At 56.6% G+C, this 26,615-nt stretch overlaps 3 protein-coding genes across 6 annotated transcripts; 1 reads left to right on the top strand and 2 right to left on the bottom strand.

Annotated features, from left to right (window-relative positions):
• The first annotated feature begins 827 nt into the window (after positions 1-827).
• On the top strand, positions 828-10,482 carry SMIM11 (small integral membrane protein 11). 4 transcript variants are annotated; one of them, XM_070407239.1, is made up of 6 exons: positions 828-912; positions 4,301-4,379; positions 4,970-5,097; positions 8,692-8,862; positions 9,303-9,602; positions 10,214-10,482. In XM_070407239.1, the coding sequence occupies exons 3-4, from the start codon at positions 5,086-5,088 to the stop codon at positions 8,848-8,850; spliced, it is 171 nt and encodes a 56-aa protein (XP_070263340.1). In that variant the 5' UTR covers positions 828-912; positions 4,301-4,379; positions 4,970-5,085; the 3' UTR covers positions 8,851-8,862; positions 9,303-9,602; positions 10,214-10,482. The 4 variants fall into 4 exon arrangements, with proteins under 4 accessions (XP_070263340.1, XP_070263339.1, XP_070263341.1 ...); XM_070407238.1 differs by having other exon boundaries at positions 857-912; positions 3,086-4,379; XM_070407240.1 differs by lacking the exon at positions 4,301-4,379 and having other exon boundaries at positions 869-912.
• A 2,158-nt stretch (positions 10,483-12,640) lies between these two features.
• Positions 12,641-13,393, bottom strand: CUNH21orf140 (chromosome unknown C21orf140 homolog). The gene has a single exon (XM_070403684.1). The coding sequence runs from the start codon at positions 13,391-13,393 to the stop codon at positions 12,641-12,643; it is 753 nt and encodes a 250-aa protein (XP_070259785.1).
• Positions 13,394-16,716: 3,323 nt separating this feature from the next.
• Positions 16,717-21,861, bottom strand: SMIM34 (small integral membrane protein 34). The gene is made up of 2 exons (XM_070407236.1): positions 21,612-21,861; positions 16,717-17,875 (listed from the first exon to the last, which is right to left on the bottom strand). The coding sequence occupies exons 1-2, from the start codon at positions 21,715-21,717 to the stop codon at positions 17,469-17,471; spliced, it is 513 nt and encodes a 170-aa protein (XP_070263337.1). The 5' UTR covers positions 21,718-21,861; the 3' UTR covers positions 16,717-17,468.
• Positions 21,862-26,615: the final 4,754 nt, after the last annotated feature.

The raw sequence follows: 26,615 nt of genomic DNA, 5'->3' as shown, positions 1-26,615 counted from the left end.
CCTTAAACAGGAGCCTCCAAGTGCTTAGAACAGAGAAATTTTTAAAAAATGCCTAAGATTTTAAAAATGTTTTGATGTTTACATATTGATTGATTTTAGAAAGAGGAAGGGAGAGAGGGATAGAAACATCAATGAGAGGCAGGGGTCGGCTGCCTCCTGCACGCCCCCTACTGGGGATGGAGCCCACAGCCCGGGCAGGTGCCCCGACCTCCAATAGAACCAGCGACCTCTCCGCGGTGCCCGGGACGATGCTCTAACCACTGCGCCACCGCGGGCGAAGCGAGCAATTCTGTTACTTTCTCCTGCACAACTTGGGTTGGCGCGCGAGCCCCGGCCCCCGGGCCGTCCTCTCCCGGGCGCGCCTAGCCCTCGTGCTTCTGCTCGCACAGTGTCAGGGAGGGCTGGGCCAGCGCGCCTGGTTCCGACCCAGCTCTGCCCGGCTTCTCCACGCGCTCCAGCCCAGGCAGCTCCTCTCCCCTGCGTCCAGCCGGGCTCGGTCCGGGTGCGCACGGGGTCGGGGCTCAGTGCTCCAGCTCCGCACGCGGGGATCGGGAACCCAGCCCGGGACGCCCGCCGTCCCCAAGGAAACCGCGCGTTTGGTGGCGAAGATGGAAGCTGAGTTGGGAACTGCTGGGGAGCCTGGGGTCCTCCGTCGCGAGCACCAAGGATTGCGGTGCAGCTGAGGGTAGAGGGGCCGCGCGGCGCCCCGCCCTCCGGCCTCCATCTTCCTCGGGTTCGGGGAAGGGCGGAACCGGAACAGGCCCGGGGCAGCACCAGGGAGCCGCCCAGGCGGCCCGGGCCCACTGCGCAGGCGCGGAGCGGTGCATTTCGGGACGTGTAGTTTCCGCGCCGCATTGTGGGAGTCCTGGTTTGCAAGCCCACTCGGCGCAGCGGTCCCCGCGACTTGGAGCTGTAAGTCATGACCTCTGAGTCTGCGGGGTCCTGACCGGAAGCCCGAGGGCTCTTTGGGGCGCGGGGGTGTCCGGCTTTCTCCCGGATCCCCGCCAGTCGGCCCCCGGCCGCGCGGCGCCGGCTCCCCGCCGAGTGGGGACCCGAGGGTCACGGCCCTCACCCGCCCGCCTCCCTGGCTCGGCTGTCCCGGCGCCGCGGAATCCAGGCACCGGGGGCGGGAGGGCCCGGGGTTGGTGCCGGCCAGAGGGTGCTGGTGTCCGAGGGGCTTGGGGGCGAGTGCATGTTCCGGACGCCCTGTTCAGTGGAAGGGCTGGGTGGGAGGGGGGCAGGTGTTGCTCCCGAAGTTTGGAGGTCGGAGAGGACCCTGGCCGGGTTGCAGAGGCCTCTGGCCCAGGGAACCCCGGCTGACCCGGGAGTGGGGCCCCGAGGTCGGCCAAGTGATGCCCCTCCTCCCCGCACCCCTTTCAGCTGATGGGTGAGGGGCCGGGGCGGGAATGGTGGAGACTCGGGGGGAGAACGGCTTGGGACGTTGGGACTAAGGACGCAGCTAAGTGGTGGCTGGCGGGAGGTCAGACACCAGAGCGGAGACCCCCCTGGTCACCCCGGAGTCCGCCAGGTGTGCCAGGAGGAAGTAGGTCGCCGGCGATACTGTCCATGTTGCTTCAAGTGGCCTAGCCACAGTTGGCGAGTAGCTTTTCTGTTTTTCGAGAAATCCGGCAAAAGAAAAAAAAATCAGGATATTTTTGCAGTAAAGGAAATAGAACTGTTTCTCTCTAAGCCATTATTTGTTCAAATATTTGTATTGATTTTTTAGAGGAAGGGAAAGGGAGAGGTAGAAACATCAATGAGAGAGAATGATCCATCAGCTGCCTCCTGCACGCCCCGCACTGGGGATCTTGGCCGGAATGGAACCCGGGACCCCAGGGCCAACGCTCTATCCACTGACCCAAACCGGTTCGGGCTATTTTTTAGTTTTAAGCTAAGACGGAATAGTTCCAGGGGAGTTTAAAGTGCCCTGCGCTACTTAGGTTGACTTGAGCCTCCGAGCTGTCCCCAGCTTGGCGTTTGCAGACAACAGCTGCCTCCCGTTTCTAATTGCACCCTGTGTTTTTATGGAGTCAGAGCACACGGGATATTTTTAGCCTCCTCCGTTTTCATTTGCTGAAGTCCTGCGAGGCCTGCAGAGTGGGAGCATGTCACTGAAGGAGATGGGGACCCCCCCCCCCCCCACCGCAATGTGGATGGAGGCAGAGGGTGAGAGGAGCCACGCTGATCTGCCTCTCCTCTCCCACCCTCACCGCACCCAACACTATTTGCAGGTTGACTCTCAGTGTTTCTCCCCTAAAGAGCTTGAGTTGAATCACTCCAGGCGTGAAGTCGAGGCAGGTGCCAGTATGTTTTTACTGCCTGGTTCCGTGATATCAGAGAATTCCAGAGTTGCAGCATTGTTCTTTGGATTCTGATTTTTTAGAAAATATATTTTTATTGAATCCAAGAGGGAGAGAGAGAGATGGAAACCTCAATGGTGAGAGAACCATTGATCGGCTGCCTCCTACACGCCCACTACTGGGGATGGAGTCTACAACCTGGGCATGTGCCCCTGACAGGAATCAAACCCGGGACCCTTCAGTCTGCAGGCTGATGCTCTATCCACGGGGCCACACCGGCCAGGGCTGGGTTTTGATTTTTAAAATGAGGACACTTTGGCTCAGAGAGGGTCACAACTTGCCCCAGGTCACACGCCCTGTCTTGGGTGCCACCGGGAATAGAGCGCAGATGCCGGCTCTCCTGGTGCTCGGGCCGGGCGGTCTCTAGACCATGGCCTCTGTCTTGCAGTGACTACATTTTTCACAGGATGTCCCTTGTTTATGGTCTTCAGCTTGGCCTGTCCGTTAGCGGAAGGAGAGGCCTTTATCATAACCGTCATGGTTGACATTTATGTACCGTGGGCTGAGGGTGGTCCTCAGGGTTTCCCATCCAGTCCCGAAGGAGGATTTACAACTGAGGGAGCCGAGGCTTGAGAGGGGCCACGTGACATGTCCACGGCCACACCGCTAGTAAGCGCACCGAGGACCACAGATCCTCCAACCACGTCTGTCCTTTCGTTCAGTGTTGTTTCATTACAACATTGACGAGATGTCGTAGGGACTTAACTCTTGTTTATCTTCATTAGCCCCCACAGGACCGATGGTTTCCACTCTGTGTCATTTCGCTTGAAGTTGCAGAACCAACTGCCCGCTGTGGGCGGCCTCGCTGTACATGTTTGCCAGAGGGCCAGACGACAGGGTGTTCTTTTTAATCTACTTCCTCCTGTAAATATTTTGGACCTATTTGTTGTCCTTGACCTTGGGGATCAAGGTATGTAGTGGGGAACAGCCAGACTCACCTACTGCATTTGTACACGACTCAGAGGCCTTGTAAAGGTAAAATGTACACAACCCTTAAACATTTTATTTTCATTTACAACATGGCTAACCCCTGAGATTATTAGAGATTACTCAGAGTGGAAACTAGCAACACTTCAGTACAGATCAGAATCTGCTGCTACTTAAAGACAAACGGGCCATCTACACAGGAAGGTCAGCGCTGACCTTCAATCACACGTAAACAGGTTATGGCGTGAATTCCTGTTGTTCGCTTATCTGACTTTGCAAAAGTCATGGGGAAAACTTGGCTATCTTGTGCCAACGCCCAAGTTTTCAGGGTACTGTGACCTTGCATAGATGAGGTTTGAATTTTTTAGAGAGAAAGGAAGGGAGTGAGAGAAACATCAATGTGGGAGCAAAACATCAATCGGCTGCCTCCTGCACGCCCCTTCCTGCCCCCGGGATTGAGCCAGAAATCCAGGCATGTGCCCTGACCAGGAATTGAACCGGCAACCCCTTCGGTGCCTAGTACGACACCCAACCGAGCCATAACGGCCAGGGCTGAACTTTTTATATTTAGAGGCTTTTGTGAGTGAAAAAGTTTTCTATGAAACATCTCTGAAGTCTGTCTTTTCTCCGTTCTGAAGGCCTGTGAGGCTTTCCACTGTGCTGTTTCTCTTCATTTCAGTTGTGAGTATATTTAAAGAAAAGCGTCCATGCGGTTTTTGAGTGCAGAGCTCTCTGCCTCCATCAGGATGAGACTGCGGGGCCAGACTGGAGGGCTGAGTCCCAGTCCCCCTGCCTGTGACCCTGGACGTGTTTCATAAACTCTGTCCCGGGCTCCGGAGTGGGGACGGTGAATTCCCCTCGGAGGGGAGGGCTGGTGTGAAGGCCCAGTGAGTGGGCGCATCACGGCGGTCATCCTGGCTGGGCACCGCGGCGCGAAGCTGTACGTCTCCACGTTCCAGGAGCAGGAGGGGCCCTGGGCCCAGCCAGTCGACACCCCCTTTCTTCGTTTGCAGATGGGCCTGAGGCCCCAAGAGGGAAGTTGCCCGAGTGTGTAGTGTCTGCATCCCGAGCTCAAGCCCTCTGACTCCGGGGGTATGTGTCACCGTCTGGAAATAGTGCCAGCGAGGCCTCCGAGCCGTCCCGCGCTCCGCCGTGTCCCTGCCTGTCACTTCCTGCCCCACTTCCCGGGGCCCCGCACTTTAGGCGGGATTCTAGGCCGGAATGGCTTTCTCAGACAGCGTTTCCCGCATCATGTACTCCCTTCCCTCCGGGTAGTTTTTAGAAACCTAGATTCGCTTAATTAACACTCAGGGGACCTGAGAAAGCCTCACCCTCAGAGCAGCTCTGGTTCCGGGCAGGAGGGGCTGGAGGAACCGACTTTGGACCTGGGCTTTTATGTCCCGAGTGAGTGGAGTGGGAGCACCTGTTCCCGCGGGAGCAGCAGGGGCCCTCTGCTTGCGCTGTGCTCCCGTTCCCAGCAGGTCAGCCAGATCTTTCTGCCCAACAAGCCGCGCCTGTCCTGGCTCTGACCCAGATCGCAGCTCCCCACCCGGCTCAGGGCCAGCTTGCTGGGGACACTAAGCCTCCATGTGCCTTCTCTCCATCGGAGATGCCTTCCTAAGGTGGTCAGCCCTGGACAGCCCTCCCCCCCCCCGCTGACCTGTTTCCTCTCTTCCCTCCAGACCAGCACGCCTGGCGCCCAGCTCCTCCCCGTGTGCTGGCCGGGGTCTGCGTCGACCAGGAGTGACTGCTAGTCCGGCTCTGTGTTGACCAGGAGTGACGTCACCGTTGGTCCAGCATGAACTGGGAGGTGAGCGCACTTTTAAACATGGGTGGCTCGGGGGGTTTTCTTCCCCCTGATTGTAGAAATTCAGAATGAGAAGAAGTCGACGCAAGCAGGAATCATAGTTCATATTTGGCCTTAAGTTAAACATGCAGGTGTGCACGGGCTCACCAGGCGCGTGGAGGGGGCCAGGCCCCCTTGGAGGGGCCCACAACCGGCCTTGGATCGGCCCCTTGTGTTGCAAAGCCCACGCCTTTAGAGTCACCCACGGTTTCACATTCCGGCTTCCTTACGGTGGATCGCGGTCATGGGAGCGTCTGCATACGAAGTCGCCCCAGATCTGCGTGCTCTTCTCCCCTGTTCTTTCCATTTCTGTTGCCAACAATTGGGTTTTTCTTTTCCAACTGAAACGTGGAACTGCATGGGAGGCATCCACCTGGGTTGTCATGGACACTGTCTCTGTAGAGTCACACTCGTCCGTGTCGTGTTGCAGTCCGTCATCTCCCGTGACAGCAGGTGCAGCTGACCCTGGCTGGGGAGTGAACACGCCTGAGCCCCGGGAGGCACGGGTCGGTGCTGGGAGCACAGGTTCAGGGGCAGCACAGAGGCGCCTGCTAGCGAGCGGCCGTGGGAGAAGGGTGTGTTGAGTGTCATGTGAAATCCTGAAGCAGGTGGGGTTAGCTGGGGATCGGTCACAGGACAGCCACTAAAATATATGTCCTTGTAGATCCTTTGAAAAGTAGGAAGTCAGATAGAAATCATGCATCGTCATCCCACCCAGAGAGCTACTACGAACAAATGTTGGTGTATTTTTTCATGTATGTAAATGTGATATGTGTATTTTAAACTTAGGACCTTGTATTTTTTCAATTATAAGCATTTCCTTGTTCAAAACATCCCTGGGTTTCTATTGCGAGAAGATCTGGAAAGGTCTGGAAGCAGGATGGGGGAGTACAGACCCTTCTTCCCAGCTCCTGGGGTGCGGGGTTGGGGGGCTTCAGGAGGCCATGGGGCCTGTCCAGGGTTCCACTGTCTCAGAAGCCCTGGACTCCAGGCAAGGCGATCAGGACTCGGGGGCAGGGCCGCCCTGTGCTCACCAGGCCTGTTCACCGCAGCTGTCTCACTCACCCCCTAAAGTCTGCACATGTGGAGGGATTTGTTAGAAATCAGAGGAAGGGGGTTCACCCAGCTGAAGCTGAGTGCCCCAGGGGCAGGCCGGGCCCTGACCTCTGTGGTGCCCTTGACCCTGGCTGCCCTGCTCTGCCTTCTTGTTCCCAAAACTGCTGCCTTCTGCCGCCTCCTCTCTGGAACCTCTAAGGAGAGAGCAAGCAGGGACCCACTCCCCTGGGTCTGTTTGTGGTGGTTCCGTCTCAGTGGGTTTCCTGGCTCTGCCTGCTGTCGGATCCGCATGCCGTAGCTGCTTGCCGCGCAGCTGCGTGGCGGCTCCAGGGACCGTGGCTGGTACTATGGCGGGGCTGTGGCTGGGACTGGGGCTGGGATGCAGCAGGACTGCACGGCTCGCACAGAGATTTCCAGAACTGGAGAGAGCGCCTTTCTCAGTATCAGTGAGGCTCAGCTACCTAGAAATCCCAGGAACATACCAAGAGGCGTATTTATGGCAACAAACTGTTTTTTTCCTCCCATGAGGTAAAATAAAGTGCCGTTTAATAGCTGGTTTAGAAGCGTGCAGCCGAGCCTCGTCTGTAAAATGGGACCTGCAGGATTGCAGCGGGAGGGGAGGGAGGTTAGCTGTGGGCCTGAGGGAGGGAGGACTGGAAACCAGTAGTCGAAGCTGCTTGTGTTGGAGTAAAAGTTTCATTTTGTGAAGTGTTAGGACTTCGGTTCTCCTGCCAGAGCGACTGGCCGGTGTGCTTGCCCGCTCCTGTGGGCCTGATTGGGGTCAGCTGCTGTCCAGTCACTGGAGTTCGTGTTCTCGCTGTTTAGTTCGCTGAGAACAATTGAGATATTGAGTTCCTCTTGATTTCCAGTATATTCCTCCCCCATTAGGTCACAGCTTCCTCAGACTCCGCAAGCAGCCAGTGACCTAGCTCAGAGGAAGTGGGCAGTGCAGGCGGGAGCGTCTGTGTTTGCAGCTTCGTGTGAATGGTGTGTTTGCAGCTTCGTGTGAATGTGTGTGTTTGCAGCTTCGTGTCAATGGTGTGTTTGCAGCTTCGTGTCAATGGTGTGTTTGCAGCTTCGTGTGAATGAGTGTGTTTGCAGCTTCGTGTGAATGGTGTGTTTGCAGCTTCGTGTGAATGGTGTGTTTGCAGCTTCGTGTGAATGTGTGTGTTTGCAGCTTCGTGTCAATGGGTGTGTTTGCAGCTTCGTGTCAATGGTGTTTTTGCAGCTTCATGTGAATGGTGTGTTTGCAGCTTCGTGTCAATGGTGTGTTTGCAGCTTCGTGTCAATGGGTGTGTTTGCAGCTTCGTGTCAATGGTGTTTTTGCAGCTTCATGTGAATGGTGTGTTTGCAGCTTCGTGTCAATGGGTGTGTTTGCTGCTTCGTGTCAATGGGTGTGTTTGCAGCTTCGTGTCAATGGGTGTGTTTGCAGCTTCGTGTCAATGGTGTTTTTGCAGCTTCATGTGAATGGTGTGTTTGCAGCTTCGTGTCAATGGTGTGTTTGCAGCTTCGTGTGAATGGTGTGTTTGCAGCTTTGTGTGAATGTGTGTGTTTGCAGCTTCGTGTGAATGGTGTGTTTGCAGCTTCGTGTCAATGGGTGTGTTTGCAGCTTCGTGTCAATGGTGTTTTTGCAGCTTCATGTGAATGGTGTGTTTGCAGCTTCGTGTCAATGGTGTGTTTGCAGCTTCGTGTCAATGGGTGTGTTTGCAGCTTCGTGTCAATGGTGTTTTTGCAGCTTCATGTGAATGGTGTGTTTGCAGCTTCGTGTCAATGGGTGTGTTTGCAGCTTCGTGTCAATGGTATTTTTGCAGCTTCATGTGAATGGTGTGTTTGCAGCTTCGTGTGAATGGGTGTGTTTACAGCTTCATGTGAATGGGTGTTTGCAGCTTCGTGTGAATGGGTGTGTTTACAGCTTCATGTGAATGGTGTGTTTGCAGCTTCGTGTGAATGGTGTGTTTGCAGCTTCTTGTGAATGGTGTGTTTGCAGCTTCGTGTGAATGGTGTGTTTGCAGCTTCGTGTGAATGGGTGTGTTTGCAGCTTCATGTGAATGATGTGTTTGCAGCATCATGCGAATGGGTGTGTTTGCAGCTTCATTGTGAATTGACGTACAGGGTGTCCTTACTTTTGTATTTATTTTACCTTCTGTGCCAGTGCTCATGGGTGGTGGGAACCAAGAGGAAATGGTGGGGACTGGAGCTGGGGAATCTAGAGGGAGGGGCTGGCCCAGCTCCCTGCGCAGGCGGAGAGGCAAACGCTCAGAACAGCCGGGTGTTGCCCAGCCACTCAGTCGGTGGCAGCGCAGAGCGGGCCCACCCCGCCACCTCCAGAGCAGGGTCCGGCTGTGAGACCAGGGTCCTGAGTCTGCAGCCCCGGGCGGGCGGGCCTGGCAGGAAGGGCGGCGCTGGGCTGGATTGTCGGCGACGTGGGGCCGGGGACCTCGTACGTGGTCGACACAGTAAGTGTGTAATGTCGCACGTTTAGAACAGCTTCTTCCTTCCCAGGCTCTGGATCACGTGCCCCTGCTGCTGTACATCTTGGCAGCGAAAACATTGATTCTCTGCCTGGCATTTGCTGGCGCCAAAGTATACCAAAGGAAGAGGTTGGAAGCCAGAGAGCGACAGCTGGAAGCGGAGAAGAAGTCGGAGAAGAAAGAGCGCTAGCGGGAGCCACAGGTATGGCTTGCGGGTGGGAGATGCAGGCGGGCGACCTGGCCATGTCCCTCGGGTCTAAGGTGGGTGCAGGCGGGGAGGGAGGAGGGAGGGGCGCGCCAGCTGTCAAGCGCTCGGGGAGACGGGGAGAGTCCTGACCCTCGCGCCTGTCCCGATGAGCGGGGAGCTCGGGGTTGGTCCCCGCCCAGCCTGTGATTCTCCATCATTGAGGGCCGGGGAGCTTCATGGTGGAGGGGTGGGGCCACAGGGCTCAGGGAATCGAGTGAAAGCTGCGCCTTCTCCCCGGAGAAGCACGCTCTAGAAACACCTGCAGGGGTGCGTAAAAGCGCAAGAGGGGGTGGGGAGGAGGCGGATCACAGGCCTGCTGTGGGTCTTCAGGGTGAAGTGTGGCTGCAGGGTCCTCACCCGGCTCACGCTCGCCCCTGCTGCTGCCCGCCCTGCAGCGTCCAGACCCAGGCCTCGGAGCAGCCAGACCCAGGCCTCGGAGCAGCCGGACCCAGGCCTCGGAGCAGCTGGACCCGGGCCTCGGAGCAGCGGGACCCGGGCCTCGGAGCAGCCGGACCCGGGCCTCGGAGCAGCGGGACCCGGACCTCGGAGCAGCCGGGCCCGGGCCTCAGAGCAGCCCACGTGGCTGGGCCACAGCAGCTTCTGTGGTGGGAGCCGCCTTGTTAAAGAGATGCTCCATCGGCTGGACCTCAGAAACCGGACCCTGTGGGGGAAGAGGGAGCACGTCCAAGCGAAAGGTGAGGGCCGCTTGCACAGAATGTGGGCTGAGCTTTGTGGGGAACCGAGAAGGGGGAGGTTGGTCACACTTCTCCCTCCCTTGAACACCAGAGGCTGGGGGAGGCGAGGGGTGAGGGGGCGTTGACGGCTGAGCTGGGCTGGGGGTTTGGAAAGAAAGAAAATTGTGATTCCGAAAGTATGGGTGGAAACCCTTTTCTGGAAAATGATAAAAGAAAGTACGTTTATAAGAGACTAGTGGCCCGGTGCACGAAATTTGTGCACATTAAAAGGGAATTAGAGGAAATATTTTAATATTGCTCTTTGCCCTTTCTCTATAATAGAAGTGTCAGTGATGAAAGAAAATTAGTAAAATGTATATGAAATCTCCCTCTTGTCAGAGTCTGGGGTGCACTGTGGGACCCAGAGTCAAGTCCCCGCCCACTCACGTGCACCTAAAATTTGTGTGAGACCCAGACCTGGCCAGCCCCACCCCCGTCAAGCCCTGCGAGGTGGGGGGCATGGCCTCAGATCCCCTGTCAAGCCCCATGGAGTGGGGGGGCACGGCCTCAGGTGCCCCAGCCCTGGCATGAGGGCGTGACAACCATTTGCATATTAGCTCTTTATTATATAGGGTGAGCTCAGTGGTGTCTGAGCCAGAGCGGCTGCACATGAGCGCCGCGCTGAGCGAGTGGGGCGTCCGCGCTGCTGATCCGACGGCTCCTGCTTCCCACCGGCCCTCTCCCCTAGACGCTGCTCCACACGGCGCCACGTGGACAGTGGACTCGGCCGAGGAGAAGCAGCTCCCGAGGGTAACTCCCAGCTGCAGCCGAACTAAAGTGATGGGACCTGGCAGAGGCTGTAAGAACCTGTTTTCTCTAGTAAAGTAAACACCTGGACAAAGGCGTGTCTGGTCTTTGGGATCAGCCGGCGTGTGTGTGTGTGTGTGTGTGTGTGTGTGTCCGTGTGTCCGTGTGTCCGTGTCCCTGTCTGCCTGTCTCCCTCACACACACACCCTGTGCTGTGAGGCAGGGAGTTCTGCAAACCCACAGCTGCTGGAGGTTCTCACCCCCGCCCCCCCCCCCCCCGCCGCCCCCAGGGCTGGGCTGTAGAAGTGGCCACGCTGTGGGGAGGAAGCCTCCGCTGCGCCCTCACCCTCTGCCCTCCGCCCTCCGCCCTCTGACCTGCTGCCCTCCTCCCCTGTTTTCTCCTCTTCCCGGGAACTTGGCCCTTGGTGCTTCCATTGAGGGAGGCAGAGGCTGTGCGCTCACGGGGTAGGGGTGGCGTGGCTTGCCCCGCCATTCGGACAGTGAAGTGATGGTTAAGGGACCAAGTCTGAGACAGCAGTAGAGACGGGCCCTCGGTTCCTGGTGACCAGGGATCCGTCATTAGCCGTGAACTGCCACTTTGTGGGGTGGGGGTGGGGGTGGGGCTCCTTCTAGTGCGTGTGAAGCTCTGTGGGTAGGTCTCCACTCCTCACAGCCGGGCCTCGCACCACCAGCCTCGCCCCCTGTGGAGGGAGCTCGTTCCTGCTCACTGCCCTGCCGCGTGCAGGGCTTGTCTGGCTGAAGGAGGTCACGTGTGTAAAACTGGTTGTGAAACAATGAGATAGAAGGCGAGGGGAGCATGCCTGGGCGGCGGCAGCCCCACTGGCCAGCCTGGCTCCCTCCACCCAGTGGAGCCTGGACCTCGGGTGGGCAAGGCCCGGGCAGCGGCCTCCAGGGCAGCACTGCCGTCGCCTCGCGTCGCGCTGGCCCACGGGAGGCCGTGGGGATGCGGTTGTCGGGGAGGCCCGGGCTCCGTCAGCCAACCTCGGGAGGACACACGTGGGGTCGCTGTCATCGTCACCCACCGTTCGTGGCTGCTCCGAAAGGGATGGGGCTGAACCGCCATCTTCCCCGCCCGCCCGCCCGCCCGCCCGCGATGAACTCCCTGACTTCCTGCCGCTGGTCTCGAGGGCAGAGCTAGTGTCCTTTGCTCAGAGTGACAGCGTGTCTGCTGGGGCACAGGGAGGGTTTCCCTAAAGAGCAGACAGGAAGTGAGGTCAGTGTTAGGTCTGAACGAGGACACGCTGAGCCCGGACGCGATGGGCAGGGGCACCACGTATTGAGGCCCAGGCCCCGCGGGGTGGCAGGTGCCAAGCGTTTCGGAGCCCTCGCCCCTCAGGGCCTCAGGGAAGCAAAGTAACGCGCCCAGAGCCTCATAGTTAATAAGCTGAAACTGGAGTCCCATCTCGGTTCCGCTGACCCACAGGCCCCTCGGTGCCTTCCCGCCGGCAGGTCCGTGCAGGGGCGGCGGCGCGTTCCTTAGGTCCGAGGGCAGCTGTGTGTTCTCTCTTCACCCCTGCGGTTCACATGGCGTGAGGCTCACCTGACATCAGACCCGACAACTGGCAAAACTGCCACCACAGAAATCAATGTCGACACAGAACAGCAGGAGGCGGAAGACCCTTAAAGACGGGTTTGCGGTGGGAAAACAGGAAGGCTTTCTCGGTGAGCAGGTGAGCAGGATGCACCAGCAAGAGCTGCTCTTGTTTGAAAAGCAGAACCACCCAACTCGAGTTCACGGTCCCACTCCTCCGCGGCCTGGCTTCAGGTGAGCAAAGTGGGCCGGGGTCCGGCCTCTGAGCAGAGGAGGAGAGGAGCACGCCTGGCTCCGTGGGTCATTTGGGGCCGGACACGCGTGGGCCCACTCCTTAACTGCAACTTCTTGGGGCCTGCACATGCTTCTCCGTGTTTCTGAGACCCACACGCTGAGCACACAGTCTTGAGCTCCGTTCACCATGCTCACCACCAAGCCCCCTGAGCTGAGCTGCCCCCATCCGCCACTGGCTTAGCCCTCAAAGCCGCCTCAACACAAGAGTCCAGACCCCTCAGCTACCGGGACGCTTTACTGAGCCGAAGCCCTTCGCCCGTGCCCCCGGGAGCCGCAGTTCGCGTGGCGTACCTGCGCGGTCGCCGTGGGAGCACCAGCGGCTGCCGTGGTCTGGAGTCGAGCCCAGGGAGGCCGTGGGCCGCCACCGTGCCTGTGCCCAGCCGGGCTGCTCGGCGAGGACTCGCCCTTAAGAGAACTTGCCGAGGTAGTAGTTCTCCCACCTGCGCACTTTGTTGATGAGGGTCCTCCACTTGCTGGGGCTGATGCTCTCCATCCCTTTGCTGATGAGGTCACTGAGGAGGAGGAACTGGTACGTGTAGAGGCTGTCGATGGACTTCAGGCAGAACTCCTTCCTGTGGTTGATGATGAACCACTTGAGCGCGGACCAGGCCAGGTCCAGCGGGTTCAGGTAGTTGTACGGGGCGGGCAGGCAGAGCAGCTCGTGCCCACAGGCCTTGGCCACGTCGGGGCAGCAGGTGATGCTCGTCAGGTTGACGACGGACCGGGCGCGGGCCTGGGCCTGGGGCTCTCCCTCCTCCTTGGGCCTGGCCTCCGGCCGCCGGGCGTCCTTGACCACGATGGCGCACTTCCCGTAGGTCTTCTTCACCACCTCGCAGAACTCTGCGAAGAAGCCGTCTTCCGGGCGAACGCTCAGCTCGTCTCTCAGGAACACCCGGTACCTCCACGGCACCCAGCCCTGGCTGCCCCCCGCGTGCACCACGCACCAGCTCGGACTCGGCACGCAGAGCTCCCGCCCGAAATCCTCCCCCGTGGCCAGGCTTTCGGGGATCTCTGTCTCCCCCAGATACACCGTCGTAAACCCGTCAAACTGCAGCGCTCTCAGCATCTTCAGGTACTGGAGGCATTGCTTCCTCTTGATGCTGTCAAACTGGCTCCTGATGACGATGTTTCTAAAGAGCGGGTGTGCACAGCGGGGCATGGCGCTCCCCTGTCTCCATCTGTGAGTTCCCCCCGGAGCAGGGCGATGACCTCACAAAGGCCTTCCTGCTGGGCCCCCCCACGGACACGCCAGGGCAGTGACCTCACAAGGGCCTTCCTGCTGGGCCCACCCACGGACACGCCAGGGCGATGACCTCACAAGGGCCTTCCTGCTGGGCCCACCCACGGACACGCCAGGGCGATGACCTCACAAGGGCCTTCCTGCTGGGCCCACCCACGGACACGCCAGGGCGATGACCTCACAAAGGCCTTCTCACTGCTGGGCCCGCCCACGGACACGCCAGGGTAGTGACCTCACAAGGGCCTTCTCACTGCTGGGCCCGCCCACGGACACGCCAGGGAAGTGACCTCACAAGGGCCTTCCTGCTGGGCCCGCCCACGGACACGCCAGGGCAGTGACCTCACAAGGGCCTTCCTGCTGGGCCCGCCCACGGACACGCCAGGGCAGTGACCTCACAAGGGCCTTCTCACTGCTGGGCCCGCCCACGGACACGCCAGGGTAGTGACCTCACAAGGGCCTTCCTGCTGGGCCTGCCCACGGACACACTTGGATGTGAGAACATCCCGGGACACGTTCAGAGCAGTTCCCTCTGGCTGACATGATACGTCACCCGTGGAAGATGTGTCCGTGTGGCTTCGGCCTGAGGTCTGGGCATGGTGGGCAGGTGTTTGTTTGCCAGGGCTGCCGTGACACAGCGTCGCCGGCTGCTTGGCTTAGACAGAGGTTCACTTTCCCACAGTCCTGGGGGGGAGTCCCGGGTCAGGTGCTGGCGGGTCGGGGTTCTCCCGCCGCCTCTCCGTGGCCCCCAGGTCTTCCCTCCGCGGTGAGCGCATAGAGAAGGGCACCTGCCGGGCCCTGGAGGTGGCGGCTGGAACCCCCGGGCCTGAGAGGAACTGATAGGGGACTCGGTGCCCGGCCAGCAGCCGCCCCTGCAGAGACGATGCAGAGGCCTGGCCAGCTCCTGGGTGGGCCCGGAGCGGCCTGCTCGGCCGCAGCACGGGGCCTGGACAGAAGCAAACCATTGCACCGGAGGCCAGAACCTCGAGAGCCCTTCCTCTTCCTGTCCTGCCTCCTTGGATGCGAACCAGCCTCCTCCAGTCACCTCCCACCTCGGAGCTGAGGGTGAGGAAGGACCGCCAGGGGGCAGTGTGGCCATGACTCCACGTGACTTGAGGCAACACCTCAGCTCCTTCCCTGACCCAGCCAGAGCCCTGCAGCCCCAGAGGGCACCCGCCCCTCCCAGGGAGGCCCTCCTCTCGGACTGCTTTCCTCGGGCACATTCTGCTCTTCGTTCTTTCCCTGCCCAGTGGCTCGTGTTCTACAGGGACACTGACATGCTTCCCTCATCCCAAGATGCAGTGACAGACACCCTAACCAGAGGTCTGGCTGCGGTTCTGCTGGGCAGTCCTCTGCCCGGCACAGACCAGTCATCAAAAACGGGATATTTGTGAACCAGTGGTACCCCCCCACCCCCCCCCCCCCCTTCCCCAAATAAAACGGAAGCAGTTGCCACACATACGAAGAGGCGTATGCGTGTGCCAGTTGGGACTCGCTCCGCAGACCCGGTTGCGTGGGAGGCATCACAGTTGCTTCTTTCAGCCATCACACTGGGCTCGGGCATTGTCGGGGCTCCTGACCCCACTCCCGAGGCCAGAGCCATGGCAGGGCCAGGGGCCACCCTCCACTCTGGCCATTGTGTGCGCAGCTCCAATCCTCTGGCCCCCCGCCCGGGCACTGAGCTCCTGCTGGGATGCGGAATGTCAAGGAGAGAGACCCATGGAGCCCGAGCGGTCGCCCTCCCCCTCCTCACCTTGCAGGGAAATAGCAGTGTATTCGTGGGAAGGTCACAGGAGCTTTGGAATCGGATGGACCAAGCTTTGAACTTCCCGCCGGCTGTGTGACAATGTGCCGATCTCTTCGCTGCTCTGGGCCTCAGTTCCCCGATGTTGCCACCCCACGGAGTGTGTGAGGGCATCAGCTCCCCTGGCCAGAGTCCTGGCACTTGGTAGTGTTCGTACATGATTGCTTTGTCCTATGGCACCATCATGGGCACCCGCTTGCCCGCCTGCTTCCGTCCCCCTTCCCCACAGCACTGTGGGTGCGGTTCCAGTGTGGGCCTGTCTGCCAAGACACTCAGGTTCTTCCCCAGGGAGGAAGCCACACCTGGCTGCCTGGGACAGAAGCAGCCTCAGGATCCCCACGTGGACTTCAGGAACCGGGCTGCAAGGGGGCCAGACCTGCTCCCCTGCGCCTATCCTGGAGCAGAGCTGTCCTTTGTCCTCGCGCACAAAGCCTCACCGACCCTTGTCCAGACACATCCAGCCCGGCGGGAGCACAGCATGGATGCCCGCTGGGTCCCACTGACTTGCTTCTGCTGATTAAACTTCATAATATAATTCCAACACCATCAGCATCAACCATCAGCACCACCACCACCACTCAGCATCAACCATCAGCACCACCACCACCATCTACATCAACTTCCCCACCACCACCAGTATCAACTGTCTCTACCATCACCACCACCACTACCATCATCTACATCAACCATCATCACCACCACCACCATCAGCATCAACCATCAGCACCACCACCACATCAACCTCACCAACACCAGCACCAGTATCAACTGTCACTACCATCACCACCACCACTACCACCATCTACATCAACCTCCCACCACCAACAACACCATTAATATCAACCACCAACACCACCACAGCAACTATCGGCTCCACCATCATCTACATCAACTTCCTCAACACTATCAGTATCAATTATCACTACCATCACCACCACCACTACCATCATCTACATCAACCTCCCATCACCACCACCACCACCATCAGCATCAACTATCAGCACCACCACCACATCAACCTCACCAACACCAACACCAGTATCAACTGTCACTACCATCACCACCACCACTACCATCATCTACATCAACCTCCCACCAACACCAACACCAACACCATTAATATCAACCACCATCAGCAGCAACTATCAGCACCACCAACATCATCTACATCAACTTCCTCAATACTATCAGTATCAACTGTCACTACCATCACTACCACCACTACCATCATCTACATCAACCTCCCATCACCACCACCACCACCATCAGCAGAACCATCAGCACCACCACCACCACCATCAGCAGCACCATCAGCACCACCACCACCACCACCACCATCAGCAGAACCATCAGCACCACCACCACCAGCCACATTAACCTCCCTACTACCACCACCACCGGTATCAGCTATAATCACGGACACCAAGAACACAAGGCTTAAAATTACGTATTTATTTTACTTTTCAAAATATATTCACATACAGGATCTCATTAGCTCTCACACTTTGTAAGGTTTGAAAAACTGGCGTCACTGTCCCCGTTTTATCTGTAATGAAACAGATTCACACCAAAGTGGTGGCTAATGGAACCCGGACTAGAGTTGGGTCCTTCTGACTCCAAAACGAATGCTTCTGTTCAGCGGACCCCACTGTTTGAATGAAAACGAAAACTTCCCACCCACTTCTGATGTGAACGACTCTGGTTCTACATTCCAGTTGGGGTCTTCAGAATGACTGGCCCTTTGGGGCCATATATCCCAAACCCCACGCATCCCAGGTGAGCCACTAGCCCCCCAACGTTCTTGTCACCCCTAAAGTTGAAGTTTCATCCAGGCCTCTGGACTCCAAACTCAGCCTTCTCTCCGTGACCAAAGGCCACCTTCACGGGCCCCCAGGGGTCTCCCAGCTCTGAGAACGTGGCTGCCCCGAACCCTTCCCTGGAACACAAGCTTTTCTACTGAAGGGACAGTGTGGCCGAGCTCCTGCCCCTACAGGCCCATCTCAGCTCCAGACGGCCCGAGAAGGACACAGGATGCTGGCTTTGGTCAACGCCACCCCTGGAAGTGCCCCGGGCCAGGATGGCCTTCCAGCCCCGACCTCCTGGTCCAGGTAAGCCCAGAGCACCCCCCTACCCCCCGCAGGCAGGCCGGGCCTCTTCTGTGGCGACCCGGCTGCCCTGCCTTCCACGGGTGCCCTAGATCTCGGTGTGGGGCCCGCTGTCCCTGCGCCCGGGCCCCAGGCTGGCCTGGCGGGGCTGCAGGGCGGCTGTGTTGCTGATGGTCAGCGTGGAGCACTTGGCTGCCCTGCTCGGGAGCCCTTTCTTTTTGAGTTCGGAGGTCAAGTTTAGGTAATAAATGTCTTCCAGGGACTTGTCGTTCTTCCTGAGGATGTTGCTGGCCAAGCGGAAGAGGAAGACCACCGCGTAGATGCCGAAGATGGTGAGGATGTACCAGGCGGCGCTGGTGCCGTCCGGGAGCCGCAGGGCCCTGGGGGGGCTGCTACTGTTCCTCCCCTCCGCCGAGTCCCGCAGCAGGTGCGCCAGGGTGTGGGCAGCGCCCGCCTGCGTCTGGTTGGCGGCTCCCCGGGCGGTCCACTCGGCCACTGAGAGACAGAGAGACCCAGGTGAGACCAGCCTCCAGGGCCGGGGGCTGCCTGGCCACCAGGCCAGTGCCGGGAGGTCATCGCGTCGGCGGGAAGCCCGGGACTGCGGGGGAGCCTCCTGCTCAATGGGCAGGAGCCTGACAACACGTCCACACGGTTTTCAAGATCAAAGAGTTCAGAACCCCAAGCTGTGGGACAGGAGACGAAACATCATAAAGATGCCAGTCGTCCCTGAAGTAACCTGCACAAGTAGCACCATCGCAGTGAAAATGCCCGGAGAATCGCTTTGGGAGCCAGACAGACGGCACAGGGAAAAGTGAGCTGTCGAGGCTAACGGGAAAGAAGGTGGGGAACCGTGCTGGGTGGGAATCGGCCTCCCCGGAACGTCAGGCCAGCCAGGCAGGACCGCAGTTCGCCTTTTTTGGGAGAATGAGCCTTGTGCCTGCCCACAGCCCACGGGGGCTCCCTGGGCGGTGCAGAGGGTGTGCAGGGCGCTGGAGGGCCTGGCCCAACGCTCCCTAAACAGCCTCCCCGAAACACACAGCAGCTGGAGCCGTGGGAGGCTGGGCTCAGACGGAGACCAGTGGGCCCGAGCTGACGCCCCCGGAGGCAGCGCTGGGGTCTGTGGGTGACAAAGGGCCGTCCCTGCCCCGCGAGGGAAGGGGGTCACTCGGGAGCAATGGGCCCTGGGCCCACATCCTGTCCACCAGTGCAGAGAAGTCAGCGGTGACAGCACGAAAAGAAGCCATTCAGCCCTGGCTGGTGTGGCTCAGTGGATAGAGCGTCGGCCTGCGGACTGAAGGGTCCCGGGTTCGATTCCGGTCAAGGGCATGTACCTTGGTTGCGGGCACATCCCCAGTAGGGAGTGTGCAGGAGGCAGCTGATCCGTGTTTCTCTCTCATCGATGTTTCTAACTCTCTGTCTCTCTCCCTTCCTCTCTGTAAAAAATCAATAAAATATATATATATATAAAAAAAATAAGCCATTTAAAGCGCTAGAGAAAAGCAGGGTAGATGGTCCCTTTATCATCTCTGAGTGGGACATCCCTCCTAAACATAACCCAAAACTCAGAAGGGGAGAAAAGCAGACAAAAGAAAACAAGTGTTAAATTCAGCTAATAGAAGAATGTTGTTTCTGCGTACTATTAAACCAAGAACAACGACAAATGAGAAAATTTACAATTTATACCATTGAGTTTCTCTTCATAGCTTCCGGTTCCAGAAGAAAAAGCCCAAAATGCCAGTAGAAAAAAATATGCTAAGGATACAGACAATTAAGTTATAGAACATGCAAAAGGCTTCTCACTATTACAACAAGAAGAATGCAAGTCAGAAGTACAAAAAAATAATGTTTTGTTACCTATCGGCTGCAAATGCAGTTTCAGAACGCACTGTGGATGTGTTTGCGTGGCTGCTGTGAGGTGGAATCACACACCCAGCCTGCAGGGCGAGACAGCACCATCACTCACCTCTGACCCGGCCTCCCGCTGCGGGAATGTGTCCTGTGGCCACGCGGGGGCCTGGTGGGAGCAGTGCGTGTGTGATGGAGTCCCTGCTGCTGCCCGCGAACAGCCTGAGCAGCACCGCCTTCTGACAGTGCAGTGCATTCTGGGACCCCATGCAGTGGAGTACTATGCAGCCACGAAAATCAATTAAGAGTGTTTTTGGTACTAGATATTAATAAAAAAGTAACCCAAGTGTGACATAATGTGCAATCATGCGTGTAAATGAAGGGGGGATGTGTTATCTGCTTGAAGCTTTCACATATATATGTGAAATATAAATATATATGGGATATAAATGTATATATGAAATACAAATATATATGAAATATAAATATATGTGAAATATAAATATATGTGAAATGTAAATATATATGAAATGTAAATATATATGAAATGTAAATATATGTGAAATATAAATATATGTGAAATATAAATATATGTGAAATATAATATATATGAAATATAAATATATGTGAAATATAAATATATGTGAAATATAAAATATATGAAATATAAATATATATGTGAAATATAAATATATGTGAAATATATATGAAATATAAATATATGTGAAATATAAATATATGTGAAATATAAAATATATGAAATATAAATATATGTGAAATGTAAATATATATGAAATGTAAATATATATGAAATGTAAATATATGTGAAATATAAATATATGTGAAATATAATATATATGAAATATAAATATATGTGAAATATAAAATATATGAAATATAAATATATATGAAATATAAATATATGTGAAATATAAAATATATGAAATATAAATATATATGTGAAATATAAATAGATATGAAATATAATATATGTGAAATATAATATATATGAAATGTAAATATCTCCGGGAGAATAGGCAGTCGGGACCCGCGGTGCCCACGGGAGGAGTGGCGGGAGATGGCTTTGCCCGGACGCTCTAGTACACCGCGTACTGTGTGCATTTATTCTCACAAAGAAATGGCTTTAAAGCCGCAGAGCCCCAGCAGGCGCTGTCTGGCGGGCGCAGTGCCCTTGGGGAAAGCCGGCGCCCTTCCCAGGCCAGGAGATTAGCATCTAAACTGCTGTTTAACCCAAAACTGTTTTCGCTCCCAAGAGCCGCGAGCAGGAAGAGCGCAGCGAGGAGCAGTGAGGAACGGAGGCCTCCCTGGAGCGTTCCTGGCCGAGTCCCGTGTCGGGCGCCTCGTGAGCACAGATGGAGTCAGACCGTGTCACAGCGTGAGCCGTGGCCCGCTGCGGGGGGCACCGAAGGCTCCGTAAATGCTTCTATGCGATGTTGTTGCTAATTCATTTCACTGACGCAAGATTCAGAGAGGCTGGTATTTTTTACGGGAGTTATTGTCAGAACGCGTGAATAACCTTAGTACATGTATGTATGTGTGTATGTATGTTTGTATGTATTTTTTATTCTATCACCTTTTATCCCCTCTGTGCCCTCCCCCCCTTCACCCATCCCCCTCCACGCCCGCAGCCACCGCACTATCGTCCCTGTCCACCAATTCCCTTTTTTTTCTGTTTTGCTCAATCGCTTCACCACCACCTCCGTGCCCCCCAGGCTGGCAGCGGCTCTCTGACTCGGTCTCTGCTTGGTAGTTCAGTTCATTAAGTCCCACATGGACCGGTAACCTGAGTGCTTTCAGATGAAGGAGAAACCGGTTAAAAATAAACTCTGCTCACCAATCTGGCAACGCCCGGATGAGCAGACTTAAGTCGGTCCCTCGTGAGAAACACCACCACCCTCAGGCATTCCTCACCACAGTTGGTGGAACGCTCGCGAACTTTAGAAGGGGAAATGCCCATCATTATTTTAAAAAGCAACTCAACCCGCCAAGAACATCATGAACTTAATTAGGGCAAGAGGACTTGTTTAAATGCGGAACTCTCGGATGAACTCACAGAACGTTCTGGAATTGTTACGGAATGATGCCACATGTGCAAAAACACACAAAAACACCCAACTGAAAACTCCAGACAGGAACTCACTTGGAAACGGGCTATTTCCCACCTGAACAAAGCGCAGCCTGTTACTCAGCGAAGCACGCTGCTCTTTACCTCCTTCCTGAGGACAGCAGGGTGGGCTGGGTGGCTTCTGTGGGTACACACCCTGCAGAAGAAACAAGCCTCCCACCTGCGGCGTCCGCACGTGTGCGGATGTGAAATGGACAAGTGACGCCAGGGCGGCCGTGCTGGCAGCGGGAGAGCACTCACCCTCCATGCGGGAGCTCCTCTCCAGCGGGCACCGTGTCCCTGAGGGCAGACGGCAGGGCAGCACCAGCAGAGACTGCAGCAAGGAGCTGGGTGAGTTGCCGCTCATTCAGTTCCTCAGGGAACTGAGGGTCTGTCTGCTGTTGGCACAGAATAGAAGTGCCTCCTGCTCCAGCTCCTGGGGAAGCTCTGGAGCGAAGGAGCTGCTGGAGCCCATGCTGGTCCCAAGGTTGTCCAGCCCTCCCGTCGCCTCCAGCCCTCCCATCCCCTGCAGCCTGCGGGGCGGGCCCCTCCGGCCGCTGGCTCCCGCCCTATGGCCTGGCGGCTCCTGCACGCCCCGTCTGCACCTGCAGCGGGCGGGGCGGGGGCAGGTGTGCCCAGGCCATGTCACGGGGCCAGGAGGCTCCAGGGGCCAGTCACCAACTTCCTCTGGGACTGTCCTGGCTCAGAAACAGGCAGGAGGCCGCGGAGGACACAGCCCCACAGGGTCAGGGAGCAGTGGGCCCCGGCCAGGCGGGAGGAGTGTCTGAGTCACAGACACTCCATGAAGTGGGCCTATGCTAGCCCTGGAAAGGGCTCCCCCCCCCGTTCCTCTGGACTCCCCGCTAACAGGACCATGACCTGCCGCACTTGTGAGGGGTGTGGGCTTTTATTTACTTATTTTTAATACTAGAGGCCCGTTGCACGAAGATTCGTGCAATAGGCCTTCTTTCCCCTGGCTGCCAGCACCAGTTTTCCTCTGGCACCCGGGACCCAGACCTTCACTCTGGCCACCGCCTTCCCTCTTCGCCTGGACACAGTCTTCGCTGCGGCTGGAGCCTTCAGTCTTTGCTCCTCGCTCCGGCGGGAGTCTTCAGTCTCCGGCCAGAGCTGCTCCTGTAGCTCCTTCCGCCCCCCACCCTCCCCCTCATAGCTTGATTGCTGCTTCACCTGCAGACTTCGCCAACAGCCTCCTGGGTTCCAGGGGGCCACCTTGCCTGCGGCCCGGCTTTCCAATCACGATCACGATCACAGCCGCAGGGTTCCACTGCCCAGGGCCACACATGGGGGTCCCGTCTGGGGCTGGGGCTTAGGTGGCACACGGGAGCCCAATTGGAGGCTCGTGCTGGCTCACCCTGCCTGCAGTATGCAAATTAGCCGCCATCTTTGTTGGCGGTTAATTTGCATATCCCACTGATTAGCCAATGGGAGGCGTAGCAAAGGTAGGGTCAATTACCATGTTTGTCTATTTTTTTTTAAAATATATTTTATTGATTTTTTACAGAGAGGAAGGGAGAGAGATAGAGAGTTAGAAACATCGATGAGAGAGAAACATCGACCAGCTGCCTCCTGCACACCTCCTACTGGGGATGTGCCCGAAACCCAGGTACATGCCCTTGACCGGAATCGAACCCGGGACCTTTCAGTCCACAGGCCGATGCTCTATCCACTGAGCCAAACCGGTTCCGGCCATGTTTGTCTATTATTAGATAGGCTATTTCTGAGAGGGAGAGAGAGGGAGAGAGAGAAACATCAATGATGAGAGGGAATCATTGATTGGCTGCCCCTTGCACTTGCCCCACTGGAGATCGAGCCTGCAACCCAGGACTGTGCCCTGACTGGGAATTGAACCAGGACCTCCTGGTTCATAGGTCAACGCTCAACCGCTGAGCCACACCAGCCGGGCTTAATGAATATATTCATTTTTATTCTCACCCGAGGTTTTCCATTGTTTTTTTAGAGAGAGTGGAAGGAAGGGAGAGGAGGGGGAGAGAGAGAGAAACATGGATGTGAGAGAGACACATCAATGGTTGCTTCCTGCTCATGCCCCAACCGGGGCCAGGGATCGAACCTCCAGCCAAGGTATGTGCCCTTAACTGGGAATGGAGCCTGGGACCTTCAGTCCACAGGACAACACTCTAACCACTGAGCAACCGGCCAGGCAGGGCAGGCTGTTGGCTTTCAAAGTGTCCTTTGGTCAAGTTTACATCAATGGGACCTAGAGAAGTAAACTATAGCGCAGGCCCAGGGCCCAGCACTTCCCTCCAAGGCCCCCACCGGGAGGAAGGAGACACCTCCGGACCGTGCACGAGTGCCCACAGCGCGTGGCTCCCAGCGGCTGCAGCAGAGACAGCCCCGCGTCCACCAGCTGACGAAGGACACAGACCTGTGGCTTATCCACCCTCTGCAACGTTATTTGGCAAGAAAAAGAAGTGATACATGTCACAAAGTAGATAACCCTGGGAAACACTGCTAAGTGAAAGGTCAACATATTGTGTGCGTCCGTTGATAGGAAATGTCAAAGACAGGCAAATCTGTAAAGACAGACAAGTCTGTTTAGCGGTTGCCTAGGGCTGAGGAGGGCTTTGGGAGGGTGATGGTCTAGGTCAGGGGTGGGCAAACTTTTTGACTCGAGGGCCACGATGGGTTCTTAAACTGGACCAGAGGGCCGGAACAAAAGCATGGATGGAGTGTTTGTGTGAACTAATATAAATTCAAAGTAAACATCATTACATAAAAGGGTACGGTCTTTTTGTTTTTAGTTTTATTCATTTCAAACGGGCCGGATCCGGCCCGCGGGCCGTCGTTTGCCCACGGCTGGTCTAGGTGCTGCTTGCACAACTCTGTGAATGCACTAAAGCCACTGAACTGTATGTTGTGACTTTTATGGTTTGTGTGTTATATTTTAATATATAAAAGGCTAAGTGACCGACCGTCTGTCCGTCCGACTGACTGACCTGCCAGTACATATGACACGCACTGGAAATTTAAAAATAAACATTGACTCGCACATGCGTGATACATATAAAGCTCTCGCTGGCCCCAATCGCACGCGTGTGTTTCAATCTGTCATTGTTGATTGTGAATTTGGTTGACACTTCTATTATAGAGAAAGGGCGAATAGCAATATTAAAATATTTCTTCTAATTAATTTCCTTTCAATGTGCACGAATCCGTGCACCGAGCCACTAGTATTTTAATGATATAGGCATTGATGGAATACTATGCAGCTGTGAAAAAGAATGGGGATGCTATTTGTGTACTGATGTGTGAAGATCTCAGGATGTCTGTTCACACAGAAAAGCACAGAAGAGAGTATGTTCCATCATGTAAGAGGTGGGAGAACATCACATCGGCCTGATTTTGCTCGTATAGACATTGAGAAGCCACTTGAAGGAGGCCCAAGGTACAGGCCCGAGGAAGCAAGAGCAGGAGCCACAGGGGAGGAGGGAAGTGGGCAGGTGGTGGCAGGCAGGGAGGGAGAATCTCACTCCATAGCAGTGGTTCTCAACCTTCCCAATGCCACGACCCTTTAATACAGTTCCTCATGTTGTGGTGACCCCCAATTTCATTGCTACAAATTGAACATAATGAAAGCATAGTGATGAATCACAAAAACAATATGTAATTATATATGTGTTTTCCGATGGTCTTAGGCGACCCCCCCTGAAAGGGTTGTTCAACCCCCAAAGGGGTCGAGACCCACAGGTTGAGAACCGCTGCTCTATCGTCTTTACACTTTAAGGAACTTTAACTCGGTGTTGTGTTTGCTATTCAATTATAAGTACATCTGTTGATTAAATGTAAATCTTTGTTAAAGTTCTGTTTAGGTTCCTGCTGTCTCCAGCCTGGAGGGCGGGACCATGGCCTTGGGCTCTGCCACAGACTCGGGGATTCCCAGCCGGTGCGTGAGAGGGGGCAGGACGCGGCCTGGGTGACACAGGGCGAATGGCTGGGGGTCAGGGTCCGGTCCAGCCGTGCCCTCACTGTGTGCCCCTGGGCAAGGCCCTGCTGTGAAAAAGAATGGGGATGCTATTTGTGTACTGATGTGTGAAGATCTCAGGATGTCTGTTCACACAGAAAAGCACAGAAGAGAGTATGTTCCATCATGTAAGAGGTGGGAGAACATCACATCGGCCTGATTTTGCTCGTATAGACAAAATGGTCCGCAGCAGCTCACCTGTGAGCGGGGGAGGCAGGGACCCGCCGCCTCCGGTCCCAGGAAGCAGGAAGGAAGCTGGGCCCGGGGAGGCAAGCTCCCTGTGGGGGTGTCTGTACGGGAGCGCTGCCAACACAGGCGCCTGGGGACAGGGAGGGGCGCGGGCAGCTGGTGCCCACGGTGCGGCTTCAGAGGTGAGTCACCTGTGCAGTCGCAGGGGCGGCATCCAGCTCGGCCCCGGAAGCCGGGGGCCCCGGGGAAGGTGGCCTTCGTCCCCCTGTGCAGGGCACTCGGTCAGGGCTTCCCACGGGGTTGCTGCCACAGTCCCTGCAGGACAGCAGGGGGTGCCCACGGACAGGCAGGAACGCGCTCTCAGGCTCTGAGAGTGACGTGCCCGTGTCACACAGCTCCGGGGGCCAGCGCCAAAGCTGCTCTCCCTCCACAGCCTGCACGTCCCCTTCAAGCCGGGCCAGGGTCCCCTGGACTCTCCGGTCGCCTGCCCTGCAGGCGGAGCTGTGGACCATCACCGCCCAGGCATATCCGTGACCTTGGAGCCCTCCTTGTTGGTCAATCATACTATGGTGTTAAAAGTCAGGACAATGGTCCCTGCCAGCGTGGTTCAGGGGTTAGAGCATCGGGTGACACACCGAAGGGTCACGGGTTCTATTCCTGGTCAAGGGCACGTACCTGGGCTGCAAGTTCAATCCTCCTGCCCTGGTCCAGGTGTGTGTGGGAGACAACCAATTGGCGTGTCTCACATTGATGTCTCTCTCTCTCTCTCTCTCTCTCTCTCTCTCTCTCCTTCTCCTTCTATTCCTCCCTCCCACTCTCTCTAAAAAGCAATGGGAAAAATACCATCAGGTAAGGATTTCTTAAAAAGTCAGGGTAATGGGTGTTGCTCAGTGGAGGGTGAGTGACGGGGCGGGGGGCGGGGCTGCTCAGGCCGTTTCCTGGCTCTGCTCCGCCTGCGGCTCACAGACCTGAGGGCTGAGCTGTGGTCACTCTCCCGCCTCGGCTCGCCTCGTCCCATCCTCCACGGGACCCTCCCCGCTGTCTCTCTAACCCCAGAGCCCCGGTGGGCGGAGGGA

The sequence above is a fragment of the Myotis yumanensis genome, unplaced genomic scaffold, assembly GCF_028538775.1.
Source record: "Myotis yumanensis isolate MYYU_CA2020_CCGP unplaced genomic scaffold, mMyoYum1.0.hap1 SCAF_2, whole genome shotgun sequence".
Taxonomy (NCBI): domain Eukaryota; kingdom Metazoa; phylum Chordata; class Mammalia; order Chiroptera; family Vespertilionidae; genus Myotis; species Myotis yumanensis.
The sequence above is the reverse complement of the archived record's forward strand: the minus strand, read 5'-3'. Positions and strand labels throughout refer to the sequence as shown.